This window comes from Bos mutus, chromosome 15 (genome assembly GCF_027580195.1).
Source record: "Bos mutus isolate GX-2022 chromosome 15, NWIPB_WYAK_1.1, whole genome shotgun sequence".
Classification (NCBI taxonomy): domain Eukaryota; kingdom Metazoa; phylum Chordata; class Mammalia; order Artiodactyla; family Bovidae; genus Bos; species Bos mutus.
The window spans coordinates 48,325,640-48,351,748 of NC_091631.1; the positions used below are offsets into that span (position 1 = coordinate 48,325,640).

At 48.2% G+C, this 26,109-nt stretch overlaps 1 protein-coding gene across 1 annotated transcript in view; it reads right to left on the reverse strand.

Moving 5' to 3' along the window:
* The window catches only part of GRIK4 (glutamate ionotropic receptor kainate type subunit 4), a 498,718-nt gene that overhangs the window by 93,756 nt on the left and 378,853 nt on the right, over positions 1–26,109 (reverse strand). The window contains exons 9-10 of the mRNA XM_070383202.1: positions 21,922–22,074; positions 20,930–21,034 (exon numbers count right to left, since the gene is read on the reverse strand). Coding sequence (XP_070239303.1) covers positions 20,930–21,034; positions 21,922–22,074 — 258 coding nt within the window. The remainder of the gene's footprint in view (positions 1–20,929; positions 21,035–21,921; positions 22,075–26,109) is intronic.

The following is a 26,109-nucleotide window of genomic DNA, read 5'->3' on the forward strand; positions in this document are numbered from 1 at the left end:
GGTCTGATGAGGTCTTTACAACCTGCAGATATTCTTTGGATTATATAACTTCATTGTTAACACTAGCAAGCAGGTACTCTTTATGCCCCCTTCTGATGCCTATGTCACAAGCTTTCTCTATCTCCTTTATACTTTAATAAAACTTTTATTACACAAAAGCTCTGAGCGATCAAGCCTCGTCTCTGGCTCCGGATTGAATTCTTCTCCTCCAGGGGCCAAGAATCCTGGTGTATTCGCGTGATTCAACAACAACCTTTCACTTCCAAGCTGTGTGACTCTGGGTGAGTTACTTAATCCTTCTGAGCCTGTTTCCCTCATCTATAAAATGGGTGTTAAAATAGTAATGATTACCTCCTAAGGGTTCATGAGGAGATTAAAGGAGATAATACATGCGCAGAGTGCTAGGTAAGCATCCATTTAATTTGTAATGTCATTGTTTGAGACAGAAGGTGGGGTCTCTTCTGCACCCCACACTTTGCACTGTAGACTTTGGGTTATGAGATTAGACCAGGGTCTCCCTGGTGGCTCAGATGGTAAAGAATCTGCCTGCGATACAGGAGACCTGGGTTTGATCCCTGGGTCAGGAATATCCCCTGGAGGAGGGCATGGCAGCTCACTCCAGTACTCTTGCCTGGAGAATACCATGGACAGAGGAGCCTGGAGGTCTGCAGGGGGCATGGGTTTGATCCCTGGTCAGGGAACTTGATCCTGCATACTGCAACTAAGACCTGGCATAGCCAAATAAATAAACCAAGGTCTTCTTTGTCCATTTCATTGACGTAAACACTCCCACTGAGGCTGATTTCAAGCTGCTAACATGTAATCATGGGACACTGAGTTGGGAAGAGAAGTGTAAAACTGGGGAGCGGGGGAGCTCTTGCTAGCTGGGTAAGCTGGTTCTAGGACATCCCTGGTGCCACCAGGCTCACAGGTCCTGGGATGGGTGCCCATTTATGTCTAGGAATCTCACTGCCACCCTACTTATGAGTAAGGAAAGTGACCTCTGCACAAGGTAATAATTTACCTGAATCCCAGAGCTGATACATGGAGAAAAACAGGATTCAAAACAAGGCCAATGTGCTGCTTTATTAAGATCATGATATTAAAAAAAAAAAAGTATATCCCTTCTCATTACTGATTCTATGCTCTTTGAAGGAACTAGAAGTACTTTGTCAAATATGAAAATCGGTATGATATGGGATATCACGGGGTATTATGGGATATCCCCAAATATGATATGGGACGTGTCCGCATGTGCACAGAAAGTATCATTCACCCAATTTCCCCAAAGGACAAAGAATCCGTATAAATTAATAATAATCTTGCTCTGTTAAGCACTAAAATTGGGGGGGGGGATTTTAATTATTTATCTGAAAGTATTATTTCCCAAAATTCTTTACAAGGGAATTATATTAATACTTTCTGCTGTCCTCTTAAACAGAGTGCATGTCTTTACCTTAATGCAGTGTCATCCTTTCGAAGCCAATTATTACCCTGTCCTGTGATACAGCGCTGCTTATCGGTTTCTGAAATGTGGTGGCCTCTCACCCTCATTTCTGTGTTTTCATAAGTTAATTTGTCTGCTTTTCGTAGTATCTCTTTTCTAACGGTGAACTGTCATTTCTGACTGCTATCAGGACAGCTGTCTCGAAGAGGCTCTGTCCTTTCCGCAGCTGTATTTAAGATCCCTGGCTGAGCAACCAAGGGACCAAGCTTTAAAGAACTCCTGTACAAAAAGCAGAGATAAGGTCTGATGGGGCCTAGGGCCTTTAGCGAACAGACTCTGTGACACTGATAAGGGCAGCCCACAGTCCCTCGGAGAGGCGACTGCCGTACACTTGAATGAGTGTCAGAGACCTGCTTTTGGTCTGCTGCGTGACCCCGGGTCAGCATAAGCAAGCTGGTCACTCCCTCAGCAAGGCATCGTGGGAAATGCTTGTCCAGGAGCCCTGACCTCAGGTGTCCCCTGATGCTTTCTGAAAGTGCTGGTGTGGAGTCTGGAGATCTGCATTAGCATCCCAGCACCGTGACCACAGGGCAAGTCACTTAATTTCTCCAAGTCTCATACTTGCCGGCTTCCATCCTCATCCAAGCTCCCAATGAACTTGGCTAGGACCGGGAGCCTCCAGGGCCTCTGTTTGTTCTGTTAGACACTTGGCAGCAGCCAGCCATCTCTACAAAGCCTCAACTATGGTCACACTGGCCTCTGCTGAGACCCTTCAACTCTTAAGGATAAAGACCAGGGTCCTTCATACTAAGCCCTCCACACCCACCGGGCCCTACAAGGCCTGGCCTCTGCCCACCCTCCATGTTCTTCTCATACCCTCTTTCCTGGCCTTATCTTTGCTCCAGGCAAAACTTTCAGTTCAAGTGCAATAAACTTCCCGTCAGGGTCTCTTGTGCCTGCCGTTCCCTCTCTGGGACTCTCCTTGCTGCCCGACCCCCTGCCTGCAGCCCCATTTCGGCTAGTTCAGGGGTTGGCAGACCACAGACTGTGAGTTGAATTTAGCTTGCTGCCTGTTTCAGAAAATAATGTTTTATTGGAACACAGTCACACCCATTCATTGATTGTTCCGTCTGTGGTGACATTCATCTACAACAGTAAAGCTGTAAAGTGTAAATTTTTACCCTCTGGGCCTGTTTACAAGAGAAGTTTTTCAAACTTTGATCTAGTTTATATCTGTTAACCCCTCAGGCCTCAATTTAGAAATCACTACCTCTAGGAAGGCTTTCTTTTAACTCCCAAAGTCAAACTTCTCCCAGAACCACATTCTTTTCCTTTAGAGCATCTGTCTCAGGCTGTCATTATACATTCATTAATGAGCCCATCACTCACTACCTGTCTTTCTCTCTGGTCCGCTCTTAGTCCTGCCCAGAGAAGCCACACGCCTCCAGCTCCCAAGCCCTCCTGCTCCCTCCTGCCTAGAATCACTAGAGGCTGTCATTTTGCCGCTTTGTTCTCTCCCCAGTAGGTAAAAAGGGATTCATTTGTAAAGCCCTGAAGGATTTCCTCACAACCGTACCTGCCTCCGTGAGTACGCACACGGCTCTGTAACATTTAATATTTCGTGTATATGATTGTTCTTTGCTCTCAGCACTGCCAGGATCCAGTTTCTAGACAGGCTGACGTAGCCCCAAGGCTGGACAAGTTCTTCTGCTCCAGAGTCAAGAGTTTGCAAACACTTACTGATCACCTTTGCACACCGGGCACTCAGCCACGTGATTTAATTACACAAATGCCCTTGATTCTGCGTAACAACTCTGTTATCATTCCCATCTGAGAAATGTAAGCACTTCAGACAAGCTTTTGTTGAAACAATGAATGCATGAAATAAATGAATTCATTTGGTTAAATGAATGAATGAAACTGAGACTCAGAGATATCAAACTTGCTGAGGATCACAGTTAATATGGGATGAAACTGGAATTAAAACTTGGGTTCTATTTACTGCTCTACCATCTGGTTGGGTTAGGACAGGTGCAGGCTACCCTGAGCTTACGTCCTGGGCCTTCCCACACACCTTTCATCACCGTGAACTTGTTCTTTGGAGATTACAGCCCTGAAGGGATTCTGTGCAAGAGTCCACAAGAGTGATCTTGATCAAGGTACAGGGTAGTTTCTTAGGGACTGAGCATAGGAGTTCACAAGGGGAGGGCACCAGAAGACCCACATTTTCTTAACTCCTCTGCCATGTATAAGCAAGTCACTTAACCTCTCTGAATCTTCCTTGGCTGCAAAACGGAAATAAATGAATTGGCCTACCCATAGTACAGCAATACTGTTCCCTGTCAACTGAGCTGTGCGTGTCATGGCTTTTGTGCAGGCTTAGTCAGTTATGTCGGAGAAGGCAATGGCACCCTACTCCAGTACTCTTGCCTGGAAAATCCCATGGACAGAGAAGCCTGGTAGGCTGCAGTCCATGGCGTCGCTAGAGTCGGACACGACTGAGCGACTTCACTTTGACTTTTCACTTGCATACATTGGAGAAGGAAATGGCAACCCAATCCAGTGCTCTTGCCTGGAGAATCCCAGGGATGGGGAAGCCTGATGGGCTGCCGTCTACGGGGTCGCACAGAGTCGGACACGACTGAAGAGACTTAGCAGCAGCAGCAGCAGCAGCAGTCAGTCACGTCCGATTCTTTGCAACCCCATGGACTGTAGCCCACCAGACTTCTCTGAACATGGAATTTTTCCAAGCAAGGATACTGGAGTGGGTTGCCATTTCTTACTGCAGGGAATTTTCCAGATCCAAGGATCGAACCCTCATCTTCCGTGTCTCCTGCATTGGCAGATGGATTCTTTACCACTGCGCCACCTGGAAAGCCGTGATGGCTTTTGATGAGTGATAATAAGCCATGGGAACTTAATAGCACTACTGTCTGGCTGGTAGAAATGCAGCTGAGCAGAAGTCAAGTTCTACCCTGTCATGTGCTATGTGGCTCTGGGAAGTCAATTTTGCTGCCTATAAGATAAGGCCCTTCTCCTCCTACTGGGATGTTATGAGGCAATCATAGGGGTGACAGAAGTTTAAAGCCGTATCCAAACGTAAGCTCTTTCTTCCAGGTCCTTGTTTTCTAGGCCCATCCAAGGTTGGATGTCACAACACACGATTCACTTTTTTAACCTCAGCCTCAGGGTTCAAAGTTGAAGTTTTCACTAGGAAGAATACATACAATAATGCATCAGTGTCTCCTTGAGTACAGAGAACTGATTTCAACATACAGGCAGGAAAAATGACGGTCTGATGTGAACCACTAGGGGAGGAATTGAGGCTCAGTTATAGTTTGGAGTATCTATAGTATAGGTCTGTGCCTTGATATATGACCAGTTAAAAGATTTGTGATGGAAGCCTCCATGGTGAACCCCTGGCATGAAGAAGTAAAATCTTTACCGAATTTAAATACAGTATTTCCAGTCATAAAACTTCAGTTCACATGGGAGACTGGATCAGAGGTCCCTTGCCTAAGCAGGGTGATCTGGGGAACAAAGGGAGTTATTGATGTTGGCTGAAGATCTCGTTCTCCCAACCAAAATACTCTTTTAGTACAAAATATGCGCTTGCATGCAAAATACTGTAAAAACCCAGGATCAAAGGACAACAGTGGCAAATGGCAAAGGTAAAAGATCAAAAACAATCCAGAGGAAAGATGGGAAGGCTTCGTATCAAATGAGCTCTTTCTGGGCTGATTAAGCCTTCAGCTGAGTTGGTCTAAGGCAGTGTTTTGTTCCACTGTGGCTGCTACCCATTAGTAGGTTAGGAAATCAATTTAGGGGGTCAAGACCTGCATTTTAAAAATGAAATATATATCCAGAACAGAGCAGAGTGCAACCCACACAGCATGGCAACTACTGTTTCATAAGCTTTAGCTTCAATTATGTGGGGGTGGGTGTTAATGCATGTCCTGGATTTGCAACCAAAATGCAAGTGATGCTCAAAAAGGACAAAAAGGCCTGGCACAGGGGATTCAGACACTTTGCCTGTTCACTGCTCTATAGCCAGCCCCTAGCAGAGTACCTGGAACACAACTGATGCTCAGTAAAACACATTTTGGCAATAATGAACTCCTATCTTAGTCACTTTTAACTGCAGGACTATGAAGATTATGCACGCTGATACTTTTGAGCATGTTGTTGTTTAGTCACTAAGTCGTGTCCACCTCTTTTGCAACCCCATGGACTGCAGCCAGGATCCTCTGTCCATGAGATTTCCTAGGCAAGACTACTGGAGTGGGTTGCCATTTCCTTCTCCAGGGGATCTTCCCGACCCAGGGATTGAACCCACATCTCCTGCCTTGGCAGGTGTGTTCTTTACCAGAGTCATCAGCGAAGCCCTTGGAGCATGTGCTGAATGCCTCATATGGGACTAAATGCTTTACACTTGTTATTTAATCTTCCCAACTACACTATAAGGAAGGTACTACTATCATCCCATTTTACAGATTAAAAAACGGAAGTTCGAAGAGGTTAGATTTCTTGCCCAAAGTTTCATAGTTCAGCAGATTTAAACCCAGGCGGGTCCACTCCGCTGTGGTGCCCCCAAGATATTAATTTTCCTGGGCTGCGGATGTGTAGTTAAACATTTGCAAAACCTTTTCATTGCTATTCCTTATCAATTGGTATTTGTTGTAAAGTTTTCCTGGCTGAGATTCCACATTCCTGGAGTCAGCCTTTGCTTCTGACTCACATATTTAAATAAATATTTAAATAAAGCTTGACGAAGGGGACAGACGGGTTCATGGAAAAAGTAAAGCATCAGGAATTCTGGATTCCTGACATGGCTCTGCCATCAACTGGCTCTGATCTCTGAATCCCACACGTGACCACTAGTTCTGGGAGCCCTTGTTTGGGCTCACAAGGCCCAGCCATCCACCAACCTTCCGTCTGAATGTCACCCCCTTGGGCAGGTCCTTCCCAACCTCTCATTCACCATCACAGAGACTCAGGCATGAAGCTCTGAACTTCTCCTTTATAGCACTCATTGTATAATTATTTAGATAATTATTTTTTTGTATAATTATTTAGGTAATTATTTGTTTCAAGTCGATTTCCTGCACTACAAAATCCATTCTATGACTAATAGGACTCTATTTTATTCCTCACATATCCCCAATGCCCAGTGTGGAATCAGCACTTAGTAAATATTTGACAATTGCATTAATAAATTCCTCTTTGGAGCTCCAGCTCCCAGGACAGCACCTGGGTGCTCAATAAATGTGTGTCAAATTGAATTATGAACTTTTCTCTTGGCAAGACCCTTCTTTTTACTCTTTAGTCATCTTACTTATAAAAGAAGGCTCTAGTCTAGCCCCTTCCAGCTCAAACATGAATTCCTGAAAGTTCCAGGTAGGTGTATAATGCAGCATAGTTTTCAAAGGGCTTTGGGGGAACGCCAGGAAGAGACAGTCCCGAGAGGTACAACATAAAGAGGCCTGGAAAGGTGATTGTAGGAGAGCACTGGAAGCCTGGCTGCCCAGGTATGAAAATGAAGCAGGTGGTCAGCTATGAGGAGGATGCCGGGAAGGCCACTCTCCCACCTGCCAGGAGTCAGCTCTCTCTGAGCCCATGCCTGGCATCCTTTCACTAGAGAGCATGGTCTGAGAGCTGGTCAACATGGTGTCAAAATGTTAACACATTATTATTATTATTCAATTCAACAGCTATTTATTGAGCCAGTCAGCTGCACACACTACTTACTTACACCTCAAATATTGCATATTGTTCCAGACACCACTCTTTTAGTGGAGCATAGACTAACTGGAGTGTGTTCCAAGCACATGTCTTCCCTCTTGGCTGAACTCATTACAGTTGGTTCTCATTATTCATCGTAGTTTTGTTATAACGTTGCCACAAACACTAAATTAGGGAGACTGAACCATTTCTCCTCGGGAAAAAACAGGGTTATGTTCCTATGAGTCTCCAGTTACATTTTGATCAACCAATTAACACATAACCTCGATTTATGTGTGTTTCTGCTGATAGGTATCTTATTTAATACTTACTGTTGATTCATTAACATTGACTGAAATCACATTCTAGAAGGAACAAGTAAAGGCAGTCATGGGAAGCATGGATGAGATGTGTGGACCCAAGAAATGGAATTAAGGACAAAAGGAAGAGGCTTCAGAAAAAAAAAAGAATTCCACCCAATAGATGGAGAAACTTTCTAACGGTGACAGCTTTCTAAGATGGAATATGCTGTCCCTATAAGTAGTGAGTTCTTTGAATGCACTGGAGGATTCAAGCACAGACTCTACTTCATGAGAACACCTTTGCAAGAATTCAAGCATTTGACTAGTACACTGGTCTGGAGGGTCTTATTAATCCTTTTGGCCTTGAGTGTGGGATCTAGATCACACTTCTACATCAGGGGAATCAGGAGCAAGGCCAGGGCATGAAGGGACAGATGAGGTCCTCGGACATTGTGAGAAAACGGGAGAACAGGAGTATGGGGGTAATGAATGCAGAAAGACAAAGTCACTGTAGGAGATCTTCAGCCATTCACAAGTTTGCTCATTTCTGGCCTTCTCTCCTGGCTGAACTCATGTTTGGTTCTCATAATTCATGGTAGTTGTGTTCTATAACATTACCACAAACACTGAATTAGGGAGACAGAACCATTTCTCCTTAGGGAAAAACAGGGCTAGGGTCCTATGAGCCTCTGGTCACATTTCCATCAACCAATTAACACATAATCTCGATGTATGTGTGTTTCTGCTGATAGACATCTTACTTAATACATACTGCTGATTCATCAACATTGAACAACAGCACTAAACGTCGTGCCTGAACAACGCTTTTCTAATGCCCGTATTTTCTCTGTAAGGCGCACTGCAGCTTTCTTGCACTTAGGAACACTACACAGCACGTTGGCAGTAAGTGCAGGGGTCATTTTAAATAGCAAAATCACCAAGAAAAAGCACAAAAAGGTGAAAGATGTGACGCTGCAGAGACTATGAAAGAAATCCTTGTTTATAGTGTGAGCCCAAAGCAGAAGGCAGAGTAGTGCCTTGTTGGATCCTGCTGGGAGTATGCCAGGTGACCTGCTCAAATTTTTCCCTGCCACACACACATCTGTGAAAGCACCATGAGCCACACACTCATCTGTGAAAGCACCATGAGCACTACATTGGGGTTGTTGCTTTTGTTTAGTTGCTAAGTCCTGTCTGACTTTTTTGTGACCCCATGGACTATAGCCCGCCAGGCTCCACTGTCCATGGGATTTCCCAGGCAAGAATACTGGAGCAGGATGCCATTTCCTTTTCCAGGGGAATCTTCCTGACCCAGAGATCAAACCCTCATCTCCTGCATTGGCAGGCAGATTCTTTACCACCGAGCCACCAGGGAAGGATTGCATTGGGGTTACAAATATATTTTAGTGAGGAGACAGATTTGCAAATATGGAATCTGCAAATAATGAGGATCAACTGTATTCATCTGCACTCAAATGTTTGGCTCTCAGAAAGATGTGCCCAGACTTCCATCCTGAATCCCCAGTCTCTGGAATGTGAAGTGGAATTGGGCTTAGCCCTCAACACTCCTCCTGCCAAAGAGAACAAATCGACAGTGACTCTTTCCAGGGACTTTGATGACCAGTAAGTACTCACTAGGGCAAGAATGGAGATGGGTTCATCCCACTTGGCTCTGGCTAAGGTCCTCTCCTCAGCAATGCTCTTAAGCAATCTGAAAGACTCTTCAACTAGCTTAGGGTTTCAGAAGATAAATTTCTCTGAGTAGGGCAGTGAGGATGCTCATATCATTTTTCTCTTTGGATGGAAATACTGATTTTGATGACTTCTTTTACCTACATCTCAACTCCCTCTTTTTCTTCATATGGTCAAAAATCTCACAGACATTCTTCTAAACATTTTGGAAGTCCATCAAACAAGCATGTCAGTATACACTCAGTCATGTCCGACTCTTTGAGACCCCATGGACTGTAGCTCCTCAGGCTCCTCTGTCCATGGGATTTCCCAGGCAAGAAGACCGGAATGGATTGCCATTTTCTTCTCCAGGGGATCTTCCTGACCCAGGGAGTCTCCTACGTCTCTTGCGTTGCAGATGGATTCTTTACTGCCTGAGCCATCAGGGAAGCCCAATCAAACCAGCATGGGGTGCAAGACAGAGAGTGTAAACATGAAGACTCAGCCTCACAGCCCTCTTTCGCCTCCTGAAGATGGAAGGTATTTCAAATTAGCTGCTGAGGAGAGCATTTATCAGAGAGCTCAGGCATGCTTGAGATTTTTCATTTTACAAGAAAATTACTGCCCACGAACACAACACAGTCAGGGCACGGAGAGTGCCTGGCTTCATCTGTTAACTCACCGGGTAGAGAAGTTCCTCAGGGAAGCAGTTGTACTAATAACACACAGCTTTGAGCTCTGAGCGGCAGATGCCAATTGAACTAACGGTTCTAATGAAGCATCTGGGCTGAAGGAAGCTGATCATGCCCCATCCTCCAGGAGTCAGGGAAGGCTGAGAAGGCAAGAGGGCAGAGGAAGCTTTCAGGGATGGACTGAGGATGATCCATTGCTGCTCCCAGACAGACACAGACTATGGGTGGGAGATGGCGTGTGGCTGGGCCTCACGGAGCTCCAGGAAGATGGGGTGCTTTTAGGTGGGGGAGGACAGTGGTGTCAGCAGCTCTTGTCTGGACAGGCCCCAGGCATCTTGGGGATTCTCCCAGGAGTAGAGCAGTGACTTCCAGTTTTCATTTTCACACACACTCAGAAACTCTGCAGAGTGGAATTGCTCATACCAGCGCATGAGGGAGTGGATGAAGGACAGAGGTTGGGGGCGGAAGAAGGAGAGGGGAAGGTGGGGGAGGGCTGTGGGGAACCCATCCTGGAGCGGGGAGGGGTCGGGGTGGGCAGCCGGCAGAATTTATTTCCACTAAGCCTGGCTGGCACGGGCTGGCCCTTGCAGCCCTCTTGCAGGACTCTGGAGTTGCTGCAGGAGTGATATGAGCATATGGCTTGGTCCTGCTTCGTCTCATTCTACTCTGAAGCAGGTGAGAAGTGAGATCCCAGGAACACTGCATGCATAGAGAGAGAAATATAGGAGTAGACATCTCCACAAGACACCCGAACCAAAATGTGCACAATAGAGGAGAATCCTCAACGCACATCTATGAAAAATATTCCATTCTGTTCTCACCACAATTTGATGATTCACATAAAGCAGATACTATGATGACCATCATTCCTGTTTTACTGAGGATGCAATCAAGGAATGGAACGCTGGGAACTACGAGAGCTCAGACTCGGTCTGAGCCCTTCCACAATCCCATAGTGGCCGCCCTGAACACAGCTCCTTCTCACCTCCCTGAATTTTCCATTCCCCTTGGCCCACCTGCCTGCACTCCCCACACCTCTGGCCTGGAGCCTGCCCTGCGTCTCATCAGAGTTGAGGGATGTGGGCTGCTTCCTGAGACTAAATTAGCAGCTCTCCCTGGCTTGAGCTGGCTGAAGAGGCACGGGAAGCCATCACTCAGAACTGGCAAACTTCCCCAGGCTGAGTTCAGGCAGGATACGTGATCGGGCATATTACAAGAACTAGATTTCAAACACAGCCCTTTAAAATCCCATTCCTCTGCCCAAAAGCAGCCCCCTGTTTGAAATTTCAAGTAGCTCTAATTTGTTTGCTGGTTGACGTGTGAATAAGCATCGGCAGTCAGTGACTTTTCCATCAAAGCTGATAAGCAGGAAGCCCCTGTGCTTTGGGAGGAAGAGCCAGAAGTCTGTGGGCCAGGGAGGTGGAAGGAGAGGAGGCCCTCAGGTGATACCCTCCCGAAGCCAGCTCATCTGCCCCTTGGCTGTCAGTCATCGTGAGGGAGGCCAGGAGCACCAGATGCCCTCATAGGAGGGGGTGCTTAATATTAATAGACTTCTAATGAACCAGAGGACTATTGCTGTTAAGAGAACTGAAGCAAATGGAAAGGGAGAAACATATCAATGATTGGAGGGACTTCCACTCCAGTTTTCAAATTCCAGCTGCCAATGGGGAAGCTTGTCATGTGAAACCTCTCTTGAACAAATGAGGAACACTGGACAAAATCCTAGGTCCCCAGGCTCCCTGCCCACTTCCCGGGTCCCAGCCCTGGGCTCCGCACACCGTAGTCCCTTATTCATGGATGCATCCTTTTTCCCAGCCCTTGCTGAGTCTCACACCCAGCTGGGTGGTCCTCGGCTGTAGTCATGGAGTCCTCAAGGAGGCTTGTCCCTCCCCGAACCTGGAGTGACAGCAGTCCAAGCGTGCTACAGAAGAGGCAGCCACAGGGAGCAGGTGAAAGGAGTGCCCGGAGACTCCTGAGGGCTTCCCTGGCGGTCCAGTGGTTAAGAATCCACCTGCCAACGCAGGGACATGAGATCGATCCCTGGTCTGGGAAGATCTGACATGCTTTGGGGCAGCTGAGATGGTGCACCACAGCTACTGAAGCCAGCACGCTGAGAGTCTGTGCTCCGCAACAAGAGAAGCCACCGCGGTGAGAGGTCCGAGCACCACAACTACAGAGTAGCCCCTACTTGCCACAACTAGAGAAAGCCTGCCGGCAGCAGTAAAGACTCAGTGCAGCCAAAACTAAATAAATTAATAGATTAATTAATTAATTAAAAAAGACTCCCTGAGAAGGGGCTCTGTGATCTGAGCTCTGGTGTCAGCAGGAGTAGCCCAGTGAGAAACGGGATTGAGGGTGCAGGCATTGAGGGTGCAGGCGGGGGTGTGAGACAGCCGGGTCTGTTGTGCACTAGGGCGAGGCGTCAGAGCGGTGGGGGGGGCTGGTCAGAGAGCAGGCTCCCGGCAGGCAGGGCCCAGCACGTGACAGGCTTGCAGTGAAGCTGCCATTTGCCCTGAAAGCAAACGGGGGCCACTGTGGGGTTTTCAGCCGAGGACTGATGTTTTCTCCTGCCTCCTCTAGTGGGAAAGTTGGACTTGATAACCTGTCAGGTCTCCTCCAACCCTAAGAATTTATAAAGTTCCGGGAGATGCTGACAACTGTTTTAAACCTCTCGCCAATTCCCCTTCTCCCAGCCCCTTCATTAAAAGGGAAAAGTGACTTCTCAGGAACCTTCAAAGCAGCCCCCAAACCACCAATCTCTATCTCCTCTCCCTCCTCTGGAGAACTGCTGCCTCAGAATTTCCTCATCAAAGGCCAAGTCGTGGGGAATGGCCTGCCAAGCAGACCCCAGCCAGCGCTCTCGTCAGGTCCATCCCTGCAGCAAGCGAGGCAGCTGATTTCCAGCAATCAATCCCCATTCCTGCGTGGCTGAGCCAGGACCCACTGAGGCAGCTTCAAAGGATCTGCATATTTATGATAAACTCCCTCCTCAGATGGAAAACACATTCGACAGTAGCAATCACTGCGCTCTCTGAGCGGCTTCCCCGACTGGCAACCTGTCTGAGCCTTAAAGGCTGTTCTCATTAGTGCAGGTGGGACCTGAGCTGTGTCAGAGGCTCACGCAAAGAGGAATGGGGGACAGAACACAGATGTGGGGGTGGGGCGACCTGTCCATGGACCTGTTCATGACTCCGTCCTCACTGTTCCTCCAAGGCCACGTGCAGGAAATGGCAACACAGACCATCATCTGACAGCGTGTTTTGGGGATTTACTATTGTTCTTTGCTTTGGAAGTGGGAGAAGCGATCTGGAGGGGGGACAGACTCCAGCAGGTCTGCTTAAGTTGCATCAAAGCAACAGACACTTCCTGGTCTTCTGACTGTGAGCGCCACGATAACAAGTATAGCTGCCTTTACACTACTCAGTGATGTAGCCGAAGCACGTTCTAGAGTCAGAAACACTGGACCACCCCACCCAGACCTCCGTGGAAGACAGCAGATGTCCCTGTTTCGGGGTGGGGGGGTGGGGCTTCTGCAGGCAAGGGACAGCACAGGAGATCAAAGAGAGGCATCCTGTACTCCCAGCAACTGGTGAGACCTGCAGGGACTTCGAGAAGTTGGAGACTGGAGTCCCTGAACCTTTTAGAAGACATTGCATCCCTAATTCTTGGTTTGTAAGAGTGACTCACAAAAGCCGTCTTGCCCATCCTCCTGCCTCTGGTTAGCACTACACTCAAGTCCTTCCAGGAAATCAGGCCCTTGGAAAGCTGGGTTTGTATCAGCTTTGGAAAATAAAACATGGCTGCCGACTCACAGTGTTTTTATTTGCCTACTTCTGGCCATCTCTGCCAATCTCCATCTCCACACACACAGTTAAATGGATCCATGGTCCACAAAAAGGTGGCTCAGGACTGGTTTCCATGAAAAAACCACGTGAAAATAACTCTGTATATTTTGGAAGTGGTGACTAGGGGCAAGAGGAGTAGTTAATTAATTCCAAGGGCTGCCATGTGGTAAATAAAAATGGAACATTTTGAGTGAGGGAGGTGAAAGTCCCATGGTGCTCTCAAATATGTGCCACTTAGCTTCATCTGGAGCCTGGTCCCCACTTTAAAGTCTTTACTGAATTTGCTACAATATTCCTTCTGTTGTTTTATATTCTGGTTTTTGTGCCATGAGGCATGTGGGACCTTAGCCTCCGGATCAGGGATCGAACCCGAACCCCCTGCATTGGAAGACGAAGTCTTAACCACTCGACCACCAGGGAAGTCCCGGGTCTCATGTTTTAACAGAGCCCCAGACAAACCAAAAGGCATTTATGGTGAGAAATTCATCAACTGTGTCACACTGGGAATGGCTAGGGGCCACGGTTTGGGGAAAGAAAAAGTCAGCGGGACAGGACAACTCAAGCACTGGACAGTGACTGCTAATTTTTACCTTTCCTAAAAGATGAGTATCTCTGACTAATCTATCTTACATTTCCAGCCTTCGACACAAAGTAGGTGCTCAAAAAAATTTTTATGCTAAGTTTCAAAAAAGAATGAATGAAATCAAATCAAATTATGTTTAAGTATTTGAAGAGCTGGTAAAAAAGAGAGGAGAGAAAGCTGATTGTTCTGGGCTGCTTGATGGGGCAGGATTAGGAGGCAGGTTTTGACTCTGTGCCTGGAAGCTTCTGGAATGTGTCCCTGGGAGGCATTGAACTCCCCAGCCCAGGATGTGCTCAAGGAAAGGATGTGTGGCTGCTTCCCTCAGGGATGCTGTGGAGAACTTTCTTGCATTGGATTGGAAGATCAGACCAGAGGTCTCAAGGGTCTCCTCCAGCTTGTTCTGGGACATTCTTCAGAGCAGAAGGACCAGAGACCGTGAAAACAGCTACACCTGAATCAGCTCTTTAGTTTGGAACTAACTAGCTAATTGGAGAAGGAAATGGCAACCCACTCCAGTGTTCTTGCCTGGAGAATCCCAGGGACGGGGGAGCCTGGTGGGCTGCCATCTATGGGGTCGCAGAGTCGAACACGACTGAAGTGACTTAGCAGCAGCAGCAGCTAAATGGATGGGGGCTTCCCAGGTGGTTCAGTGGTAAAGAATCTGCCTGCCAATGCAGGAGACACAGGAGATGAAGGTTTGATCCCTGGTCCTGGACGATCCCATGGAGAAAGGAAGGACAACCCATTTCAGTATTCTTGCCTGGGAAATCCCATGGACAGAGGAGCCAGGTGGGTGACAGTCCGTGGTGTTGCAAAGAGTTGGACATGACTGAACAACTGAGCAAAACAGCTGAATGGATGAGGACTGTGATTTTCTCTCAGTTTCTTTACTTGCAAGATGGAGAGACTAGTTTTATGCATGGTTGATAAAAGGATGAGAAATTTCAAGTACACAAAACACCAGCACAGCTCACCATGTAGCAGACCCCAGTAAAGGGTATCCATTCTCATTATGTCAGCAGAGTCAGCTTTCTATCTAACCATAGGCGAGCAGAACAGACTGCTATGCAAATCGAGTTTCAATAATCTTTGAGTTTAGCCAGGCCAGACGTTGAGGGGTTACCATCTTCACTGCACAGAGGGAGAGAGTTGAGGTGCCCTGTTGCGATGAGCCCATCGAAGAGTGTTGATCCCACCTCCCTGGCCTCATCCCTCCATCTCCTAGAGGCTTAATTAGAGCCTGTTAAGCCATTTCCGATCCTCAGATGAAAGGTGCACTCATCTTATTCCAGCCCTAACAAAGTCGCTGGGGGCCTGCTCAGAATCTCTGATCTTTAAACCAAGTTAAAATGAAGGAAATTAAGGGCCCATTGATGCTGTGCTTCATTTTTCCCCTTGCCTCTTTCAAATATGATTTCTCACAAATTAGGCAGGGAGATTATACTATTCTGATACCACCCAGGAGATCTTTTGGAAGATGGGGAGGGAGAATTTGGAATAGAGATAGGAGATCTCATACAGGCAAAACCTGGAGGCTGAAGCTAACAGACCTTGTCCAGGTTTGGGAAAGTTCCTTCCAGGACACTGTAGGGAACATTTTCTCCTAAACAGCCGCCAATGGAAGATCCACAGATGAAAAACCCTCTCCAAACAGAATCAAAACAGTAATTTTTTTAAATGGTAAAAAAAAAAAAAAGCCCTGAAATTCTAAAAGACTATTTTTTAAATGGTAATAATCCCTTAATCAGCCACTGGCAGGGACGATGGTATTTGGTTCAGACATTTTACCAATTACAACCCACTGGGTCCCTGCGTGGTGCTTTCTAAATAATCAAACCCAGCTCTTAACAGTCACTCGCCCAGACAGGAAGAGAAAGAACAAATCCAAATGAGAAGAGGCCATTACTAAAGAAAGCCCAGCCCAGCGGGTGCCCAGGAGCCAGGCGCCGTCCTGGTTTGGAGCAGGTGGCAGCAAGCTAAGGTGTTTTGATTTGGGGGCTTAGGGATTCCAGGAACGTGAGAAAAGGCAGGAGTGGGAGACCCATGAGCATGGACTTGGGAGTCAGACCAGCCTGAGTGTGAATCCCAGTTCTGCGCCCAGAGTCCTTGCTATTTGTGGACTTGGGCCAAGTTCCTTCGCAACCCTGAGCTTCGGTTTTCTCACTTGTCAAGTGGGAGTTTTATCTACCTTGAAGGGCTGCCCTCCACATCAGCAGTGACCTGTGCAAAGTGCCCATGTGCTGTTTGTGGTACCAAACAGGTCCTCAAGAGATGTTATTTCCCTGCTCCGTGTCACTCTCCCCTCCCCTGCCAGTGTCACCGAGGATGGAGTTGGGAGAATAGTACAGCAGTTATACTGACATACCCCTGACATTTCTCCTACCCTGGAAGAGAAGCCCAATTAATTACCACTCCCTAAACCGTCTCTTCATCCTGTAATAAGCAGGGGAAGGACACCTGTCAAGAGGCGAAGACTGGGTCGGTGATTGGGATGGGACCTGGGGACCAGAGCTGCAGAGCTACATCTGTGCTCATGATACATCCTGCAGAGTTCTCACTGCTACTCATGGAACATGAGCCAGACAGGCGAGCAGCAAGACGGTCACCAGATTTGTTGAAGGGAAATGGGTAACAGAAGAGGATTACTCTGATGCACTTGGTAAGTCCAATCAAGGATGTGTGTCCCTTGGGGTAGCTGAAGGTCAAAAAAATACCATCCTATTTAATGGTCACTTCTGCAGCAGGTTCCATTCAATATTAGCTCAAAAAAGATGAGGGTGCGATACAGGGGGTGTCAAGCCTATTCTTAGAGGCTGCAGTGTGTATTTGTCAAAGGTGAGCCTGTGGACTGGGGCTTCCCAGATGGCTCAGTGGGTAAAGAAGGTGGCACAGTGGTAAAGAATCTGCCTGCCAATGCAGGAGACGGGGGTTCAATCCCTGGGTCAGGAAGATCCCCTGCAGGAGGAAATGGAACCGTCTCTGTTATGCTTGCTTGGAAAATTCCATGGTGGGCTATACTCCATGGGGTTGCAAAGAATCAGACATGGCTGAGCACAGGGCTTAGGAACATACATTTGAAGGCAAGCACGATGGGTCATTCTTGGATACACCTGGGTTTGAGAAGCCCTACCCTCCACAAGTGCTGTAGAAGATGGGGCAGCAGCCGTCTCTGAGCAGAACCCCTTGCTGGGCTGGGCTGGGGTCGAGGGGTAGGTGCCGGTGGCTGGAGATGCTGCTGTCTCCTAATGACTCAGGCAGCTCTGCAGCCCGGCAGCTGGGAAAAGCAGCCTGAGTGGCGGCTGGTGGAGAAGTGGAGGTAAGGTGAAAAGGTACTCTGAGGCTAATGAGCTGTTCTTCAAGTGGATGGTGGGATCAGGGCCAACAGCCAACTCTGCCACAGCAGGTGTCGCCTGATAGAAGTGGGTTCCTTCTGGGGAGCATTAGAAAGCAGAGCTGAAGGCCAAAGAAAGTTTTTCAAAGCCTGAGCCTGGGCTTTCTGTGGACTGAGCCTGGGTTTGGCATCCTCATTGTTCTCCTAACTTCCGTTTTTCTTATCCCCTCTTTTTCCTGACCCTGTTTTACTTTTCCTGTAGCCCTTACCTCCACTGATGTATTATATAGTATTTGTTTGCCTCCTGTCTGTCCCCTACTGGAATACATGCTCCACGGAAGCAGACACTAAGCCCATTTTTAACCTTTGTCTAGAAGACAGCCTGGCACATTACAGGAACTCAATATGTATATATGTACATATATATATATATATATACACACACATATATATGTATATATATAGATATAGATATATAGGAGAAGGCAATGGCACCCCACTCCAGTACTCTTACCTGGAAAATCCCATGGATGGAGGAGCCTGGTAGGCTGCAGTCCCTGGAGTCTCTAAGAGTCAGACACGACTGAGCGACTTCACTTTGACTTTTTGCTTTCATGCATTAGAGAAGGAAATGGCAACCCACTCCAGCGTTCTTGCCTGGAGAATCCTGGGGACCGGGGAGCCTGGTGGGCTGCCGTCTACGGGGTCGCACAGAGTTGGACACGACTGAAGCGACTTAGCAGCAGCAGCAGCATAGAGATACATATCTGTGATGATTTAGTAGCCAGGTCGTGTCTGACTCTTGCGACTCCATGGACTATAGCCCACTGGGCTCCTCTGTCCATGGAATTCTCCAGGCAAGAATAGTGGAGCGGGTTGCCATTTCTTTCTCCAGGGATCTTCCCAATCCAGGAATCAAACCTGGGTCTCCTGCACTGCAGGCAGATTCCTTACCGACTGAGCTATGAGGGAAGCCCATATGTATATACTGCAAAAAATGAATAAACGTTCCTTACTTCACATCCCTCACTGGGACTCAGGAAGTCAGCCTGACAATTTGCCTACAGATGGGAGGCTTCCTTTGTTCGGGAATTATGAGCCCAAGGGCACGATTTGAGTTTAATAACCTGAAATTGCACTTATTTTTTCCATGTCAGTCTCTTGCCAGACTGTAGGCTCTCTCAGTGCAGGAACTGTGTCTTTTCCATTGCTTCCTCCATGCCCAGCCCGGTGCCTGACACCCAGGATAGGCTCACAATCTGTGACAGCCGTGAAATGACCATTTTGTGATCCTCCATCCCTTAGTTTCTGACTGCCTACCTCACTCCCAGCCCATTTGGGAAGTTATGAAAAACAGTTGCTGATGTCACTGCTTCAAGATCACGGCGCTCCAGCCCTGAGCTAAGAGCAGTCGTTAACATAGCTTCTCTCAGTCTGGGACTCTTGCCTTTTACTTTATTGTGTTCCCAGAAGGGTGATCTGCCCTTGTAGTCGAGCATAATTGCTTTCCTCCTAGAAGGAACTCCATTGGCCCTGGTGAGACAGGCTGAATCAGGGTCTCTCAGACACAGGGACCAAGTGGAAGGATGCAGGTGTGATGGCCCTTCTAGCACAGCCCAGGGTGCCACCCAGATCACCTTTGGGGTCTGTTCCTGGGTCCTCCACGAGGTCTACCCAATCAGACACTTGTGGGGTGGAGTCCAAAAAATCTGCATTTTCCACAAATTGCCAAGGTGATTCTGATGCATAATTTGTCATAATGGTTAAGAACTTGGGCTTTAGAGTCAGAAATGCTTGAATTCAAAACCAGCTGCCATGGCTACATTGTTCAAGATCAAGTCAGTCTGTCTCCTGGAGCCTCAGTTTCCTCACTTGCAAAATGGGGATTAATAAGAAGTAACTACTTTGTGGGATTAAAAGGGAAAATATGAATGACATATTCCGTGTGGTAAATGGCTCATGGTTAGAGTTTCATGAATGAAAACCCCTATAATGATGATGATGGTGGAGCAGTGAAAATGATAGAGATGGTGGTGGTGGTGGTGAAGGTGATGGTGGTGGTGGTGGTGGTGATGAAGATGATGGTGGTGGTGGTGGTGGTGGTGAAGGTGATGATGGTGGTGGTGGTGGTGATGAAGATGGTGGTGGTGGTGGTGGTGAAGGTGATGATGGTGGTGGTGGTGGTGGTGATGAAGATGGTGGTGGTGGTGGTGGTGAAGGTGATGATGGTGGTGGTGGTGGTGATGAAGATGGTGGTGGTGGTGGTGGTGAAGGTGATGATGGTGGTGGTGGTGGTGATGAAGATGGTGGTGGTGGTGGTGAAGGTGATGATGGTGGTGGTGGTGGTGATGAAGATGGTGGTGGTGGTGGTGAAGGTGATGGAGATGGTGAGATTGATGGTGCAGATCGTAGGGATGGTGACCATGAGGATGATGGTGCTGGGCGTGGTGGTAAAGATGATGGTAGAGGTGTTGGTGACGAAGAAGATGATGATGATTCTTCTTAATCTCCTGGAAAGGTGATTCTGCAACCTCTTCAGTGGTATGTTTCCTTAGCCACTCTGATAGTCAGGAGGCTCTTCAATATGTCTGCTTCCTGCTATAATTAGTGCATCATTTTCTACTTCTAATGTTTTCCTAAGGTTGGAGGAAGGCGACACTAAGAATAAAGAATTTACTAATAGAGTGATGGAGAGGTTGGGAGACCTTCAGAGAGGCACTTGGAGTGACTGCCAGAATCCCTGCTTCCTCTGATGTAAGAGAATCGGAGGAAAGGAGAGTGAGAAGGTTAATGCAGGAGGATGAGAGAGGCGGGGCGAGTTGAAAGGAGCTCCAGAGGTCGAAGCATCCCTGAGTTGGACAGGGAGCAGCCAGGAGAGGAGGGGTGTGATTGGCATGGCAGGGGGCGGAGGTGGGTTGGTCAGAAAAGAGCTGACAGGAGAGAACTGAACACTGAAGGGATTCCTCAAACCCCACGGGATGGGATCTGATCCGTATGTGACCAGCAAGCCACCTGGAAACTAACACTGGTGCCAGGATTAGGGCGAGATTCAGGAAGCAGAATAATCCACATGTTAGAATTCTCTCCTTATACAATGCCCCCTTCTCTGCCCTCTCCCACTATGAAGCACAGGTGCCTCCCTCTTGGTGTTCTGCTGGGGCTGTGACCCCTGATCCACACTGGCTGATCCTGGTGCGGGAAGAGGAGACACCTTGCACTGGACACCGCCTGCTGCTCTGGGGATGACAGCAGGAGGTCATCCTGAGTGCCAAGGAGAAATGGGCTGGGGACAGAGACAGCAGCAAGGAGGAGGGATCTGCCAGCAGGCTCGGCTTACCTGCCGGAAACCATTCCTTGTGAACTGCAAGATTTTCAAGGCATAGTTGGACCTCTGGCCTTTGCTGTTGAATTCAATGTGGCCGGTGAGACCTTCCAATTCTACCTGTCCAAGAGAGAGTGAGTTACAGCACCAAATAGGCCCAGCCTTCCATGTGGCCTGGAGCAAGCATTCCACCATTCTAGTGAAGGATGCACAAGAGAGGGGAAGCCATCAAGATCCATTCTCCTGTCCACCTCTCGGCCACAGGATCTTGAGACTATGAAAATGATGTCTCTGGAACCAGTTCAGACTTTTGCTCCACACTCAGTGACCTCACAGCTGCTGCATAAACCAACTCGGTACTGAGATGCTAGTTTGAACTCAGATCCCCCGGAGCTCCTCCTCCACACCCTTGGCTGTGAATAGCATCTATCCTCCTTGGGCAGCTGCTTGCCCATCTCTAAGCTTCAGGAAGTCAGGATGACCTGACTCTAGCTGCAAAGTCCCAGCTGCTCTGTACCAGGTTTCTCTGATGGGAAATGGCTTTTTCCTGGGCTAGAATCCATGTCCATCTCACCAGTGGTGGCTTAGCTGGGAGAACTCTGGGGGAACTTAGCATCAGGCCAGAAGTGCTGAGCCTGCGACTCCCGGAGGGGCCAACATCCATGGCAGCATTATCCATCCCCATGTGTGCAGAGCTTTGCAGGGACCACATCTGAGCCAAGGGGGTCCCAGTTCTAAGCCTAGAATCCAGGGACCGCCTAACAGTCTAAGGCTCAAGAGCCATTGCCCTGCAAACAAACTTGCCATGGATTCTCAGTGGTTTTTAGGGATTAGGAAACAACTGGGACTGATGCTCCCCTGAATGGGATCACCACAGATCATTGTTTTACCCATGGCTGTGATATACTGGGGAGGCCTGGAGGTGGGGGGCCTTGAACAGTGTCCCTGCCCCGGACTCTGCCCCTTGCAGGCTGGGCGTGGCCTGCAGGGTCCCCACCGCCCCTCACCATGCGCAGGTAGTTCATGAGGCTGGTGCCGTGCTGCCAGATCTGGGCCGAGCCGCAGGACAGGGGCTTCACACCGATCTCCTGGCTGCGGTTCAGCTCCTGCACCGCGGTCACCACAGCATAGACGGCATCAAACAGCAGGGCCGAGGACAGCTGAGGTGGAGAGACAAAGTGGTGGGTGTAAAGGAGGGAAAGGAAAAGGAGGAAGAAAGGAGGAGGAAGAAAAAGCAAAACAAAGAAGTGAGGGCGTGTCTGCCCTGGGTCCACCTCTCCCTGGAGACTTGCAGACACAGCTCGCCACGCCATTTCTCGCATCCTCCCACCAGGCCCCAAGCTCTTTCCTGCCACATGGTTGCCGCTTCCCACGTCGTCTGGGATGCGGTTATCTTGGCTGATGCTCCCTCATTAGCAAACGATCCAGATGCCGAGAGATCAGCATGTGCTTATCTGCAGTATTCTCTGGCATTTGGCCTTTGAGATTCTTCAGGTGCTTCTAAGTAATTACAACTCCAACAAGGGATGCTGGGGGTGAGGAGGAGGAAGAGGATGGAAGGACCATCCTCAAAGTCCCTGTCTTCTCTCCATCTGTATCTTGTCTTCAGAGAGGTGACCCAGGTGATGTATCCCCAGTGTGCTCTGGGCTTCATGAGTCCTTTCTGTGGTCCAGCTTGGGCTGCCTTGAGCTCCTGAAACCTCCTAAGCCCTGAACATCTTCTTTTCCCAGCTTAGTCTCCAAGGGTCCTCCGTCTATCACCAGACAGTTCTCTCCCAGGCTCCTGGCAATCAGCCCAGGTCTCTCACTGGGATCCTCCAGCAGCTTCTCGGAAACCTTGTGTTCCATCCACACTCCTCCAGCTTATTCCTCCCACCCCATCCCCCATCACCAATTTCACCTCCAAAGGTGTGAGAGCCTATTATCTAACTTCTGGCTCATCAGCTTTTCCATCCCACTGCAGGTCTCCATTCTGAAGCATCTTTTGGATCTCCCAATTTCTTTCTCCCTCTACTATTATTTACTGATTTAGCTCTGGAAAGCATTTGGCACTGCAGGTGGGGAAAGTCCTGGTACCTAACTAGCGCTCCATCCATGTTTCTGCTCCTGGGTCTGCAAAGCCCACCATCCCTGCTCCTTCCATCTTCCATCCTGTTTCCCTTTCGGAGCCCTTGCTGTCTTTCTGTGGCTTCTGTTCCCCATCTATGTGGGCATGTCTCTAGGTCCTGTCTCTGCTTCTCCTGTCCTGTCTCTTCTAAATATTAACCCCCCCAAATGACTCAATTCTCATTTAAAATCCTCTCCTCTTTCTTGGCTCAAAATGTTCCTTGGCAAACACCCACGATTCTCTTGTTTTTATATTTTCATTTGTTTCTTCATTGCTATCTTCTTTGAAGCTGTTTGTAAATTGTTTAGGGGAATGAAAGACTGTATAAATTAAGATGAATCAATCTGACTCAAGGAATAGCAGCTGAATTTCTTCATCCACTGGAATAAAAATAAGAGTATCTTTTAAACACACCACTGTAACCCTTATATTCCCCAACACCCTCAGACCAATGGATTCCCAGAGTCCTCTTGGGTGTCCGTTTGTCTCTGAACTTCTGTCGCTTAAACTCTGATCCCCAGCACAATTCCAGGACAGGAATCATTAAAATTTCATGGAATAGTTCTTACAATCTGGGTTTTATTCAATGAAATAAACACTTAATTACAAACAGCTGTTTTAGCCCAAATTCTAATTACTTAATCTAGCCATCTGTAATTTTAATGATTTTCTACGATTTTTGTTCTTTGCTGCGTGATGAATGGGAGTGGCATATGAAATTAGCAGGGACGTGTCTTTGTTCAAGATTGTCTTCTGCTCAGGCGGGAAGCATGGTTGTGGTTTGCTGGCAGCCGCCAGGCAGGCACGGCCTGGTGGGGGCAGCACTGAGCGCTTTTTTTTTTTTTTGGTGGTCACCCTTCTGTACAGCCATTCCCTCTCTGTGCCCTTGGAACTGGGCCCCCATTCCAACAAGCTCCACCTGGAACATCATGGGCCCAACAGGGAAGATGAGGAAGAGAGGGAGACACACTCCAGTTGGGAGAAAAAGAAGTAAGAGAGAAGAAAATGCAAAGAAAATGTGGAGTGCAGGAGAGAAAGAAGAACAGAAAGAGCAAGAAGGGGAGGAGGTTATAGTGACAGAGGAAAGTGGAAAGGGCAGAGTGAGGGGGGAGGAGATGAGAAGGAAAAAGAGAACAGAACTGATGGAGGAGGAGAGGACCGTGGAGGAAAGAGAGAGGAGGAGAGCGGCCCCTCCCAGATGGAGCATCTCTTTAGGAAGCTAAAGTGGGGAGACAAACCGGGCTGTGTGTTCCTGGAACTGATTCTTTCTCGCCTTCCAGCTCCCGGCAGATGAAGGAGCTAGGCTGTTTGTGCTGGGAATTTCCGCCTCCAAAGAGACAGGAAGAGGCACCGCTTTTCAAAAGGTAGGTGCTAGAGCGAGAAGCCTTGGGAAAGATGAGCTTCACATTCGTCAAGGTGAGGAGTTCCTACATCGCCTTCCCTTCAGACACCGTGGCTGGAAGGTTCTGTAAGCTAGAGCCGAGGCTTCGCCGTGGCCCCGTCCTCTGGAGGGCCTCCGCAAGGCCCCCGGCACTCTTGCACCTCAGTTTTCTCATTTGTTCAATAGGGCAGCATGACTGCTCTTGTCTGCTGTTAGGTGCCTCGAAGAGGAAGAGGTCCAGGTGGGAATATTTCAAGCATCAGTGGTTCAGCATTCTATCTGTTCTCTGTTCTCACTCCCTGACTCTGAGTCCGTGAGTGTGGCTTTCTTTGGCCAACAAAATGAGGTGGAAGTCACAGTGTGCTCATCCTGGGAGCCTAGGACTCAGAGGTCTTGTGCATTTCCACTTGCTTTGCCACCCTCCTGCCACCACCATGAGAGGACATGCCAGGCCAGCCTGCTGGGCTAGAAGGATGGGAGCTATGTGGAGCCCCAGCCTGATCAGCCGACTCCTAGGCATTGAATGAGCTCAGCCAGATCAAAAGAGCTGCCCTGCTGAGCCAGCTTAGATGAGCTGATCCCTGGTTGACCCTCAGATGCACGAGCTCCATAAATGTTTATTTTGTAAGCTGGTGAGATCTGGGTGCTGGTTGTTACAAAGCTGGTGTTGCAAAAGCTACCTGATATACTTACTAATGCTTCTTGAAATATCTGCCAGATAAAATGTTAAATAAGTTCATTCAGTGCATGTAGTGGAAGAAGTGGTGAAGTGTTAGTCACTCAATCGTGTCCTACTCTTTGCGACCCCCACAGACTGTATCCCTCCAGGCTTCTCTGTCCATGGAATTCTCCAGGCAAGAATACCGGAGTGGGTAGTCATTCCCTTCTGTGGGTAGATCCTCCCAGGGTATCTTCCCAACCCAGGGATTGAACCTGGGTCTCCTGCATTGTGGGCGGATTCTTTACTGTCTGAGCCACCAGGGAATGTGTGGCTCAAAGTATCCAGCAGATGGAATGTTAAATAAATTAATTCAATGCATATCTGTACTCTTTACATTATGCAATAAAATTGAGGATGGAATCATATCGCATTTTATCTTCACAATAATCCTCTAAGATGGTCAAACCTAATTCTGCAAAATGACAGAAAAAGAATCTGAGGCCCAGGAGGGTTACATAGCTACCTAAGATCACACAGCGAGAAAACAGCAGAGCCAGGATTTGAATCCAGGTCCCGTGCCTCTTGTCAGCACATGTGAGCACAGCCCAAGCTGGTCCCATAGCCCTGTTAGTGGTGCCGCCTGGCCGGGGTGTCAGGTGGGCATGAGCCAGGTGCCCAGGGCCACCTGTCTGCCTGTCTGTGGTCAATGTGCACACAAATGGCAGGGTTGAAACCCTCAGAGGGACACTGGCAACGTGGCACCAGGACCTTTAATGTCACTAGGCCAGATGCCAAATGTGGACTGGTTTGGGTTGGAGAGGAGGGGGCAGGTTTTGCCTCCTCTTAGCTCAGTTGGTAAATAATCCACCTGCAATGCAGGAAACTCCTGTTCGATTCCTGAGTTGGGAAGATCCACTAGAGAAGGAATAGGCTACCCACTCTAGTATTCTTGGGCTTCCCTTGTGGCTTAGCTGGTAAAGAATCCACCTGCAATATGGGAGACCTGGGCTTGATTCCTGGGTTGGGAAGATCCCCTGGAGAAGGGA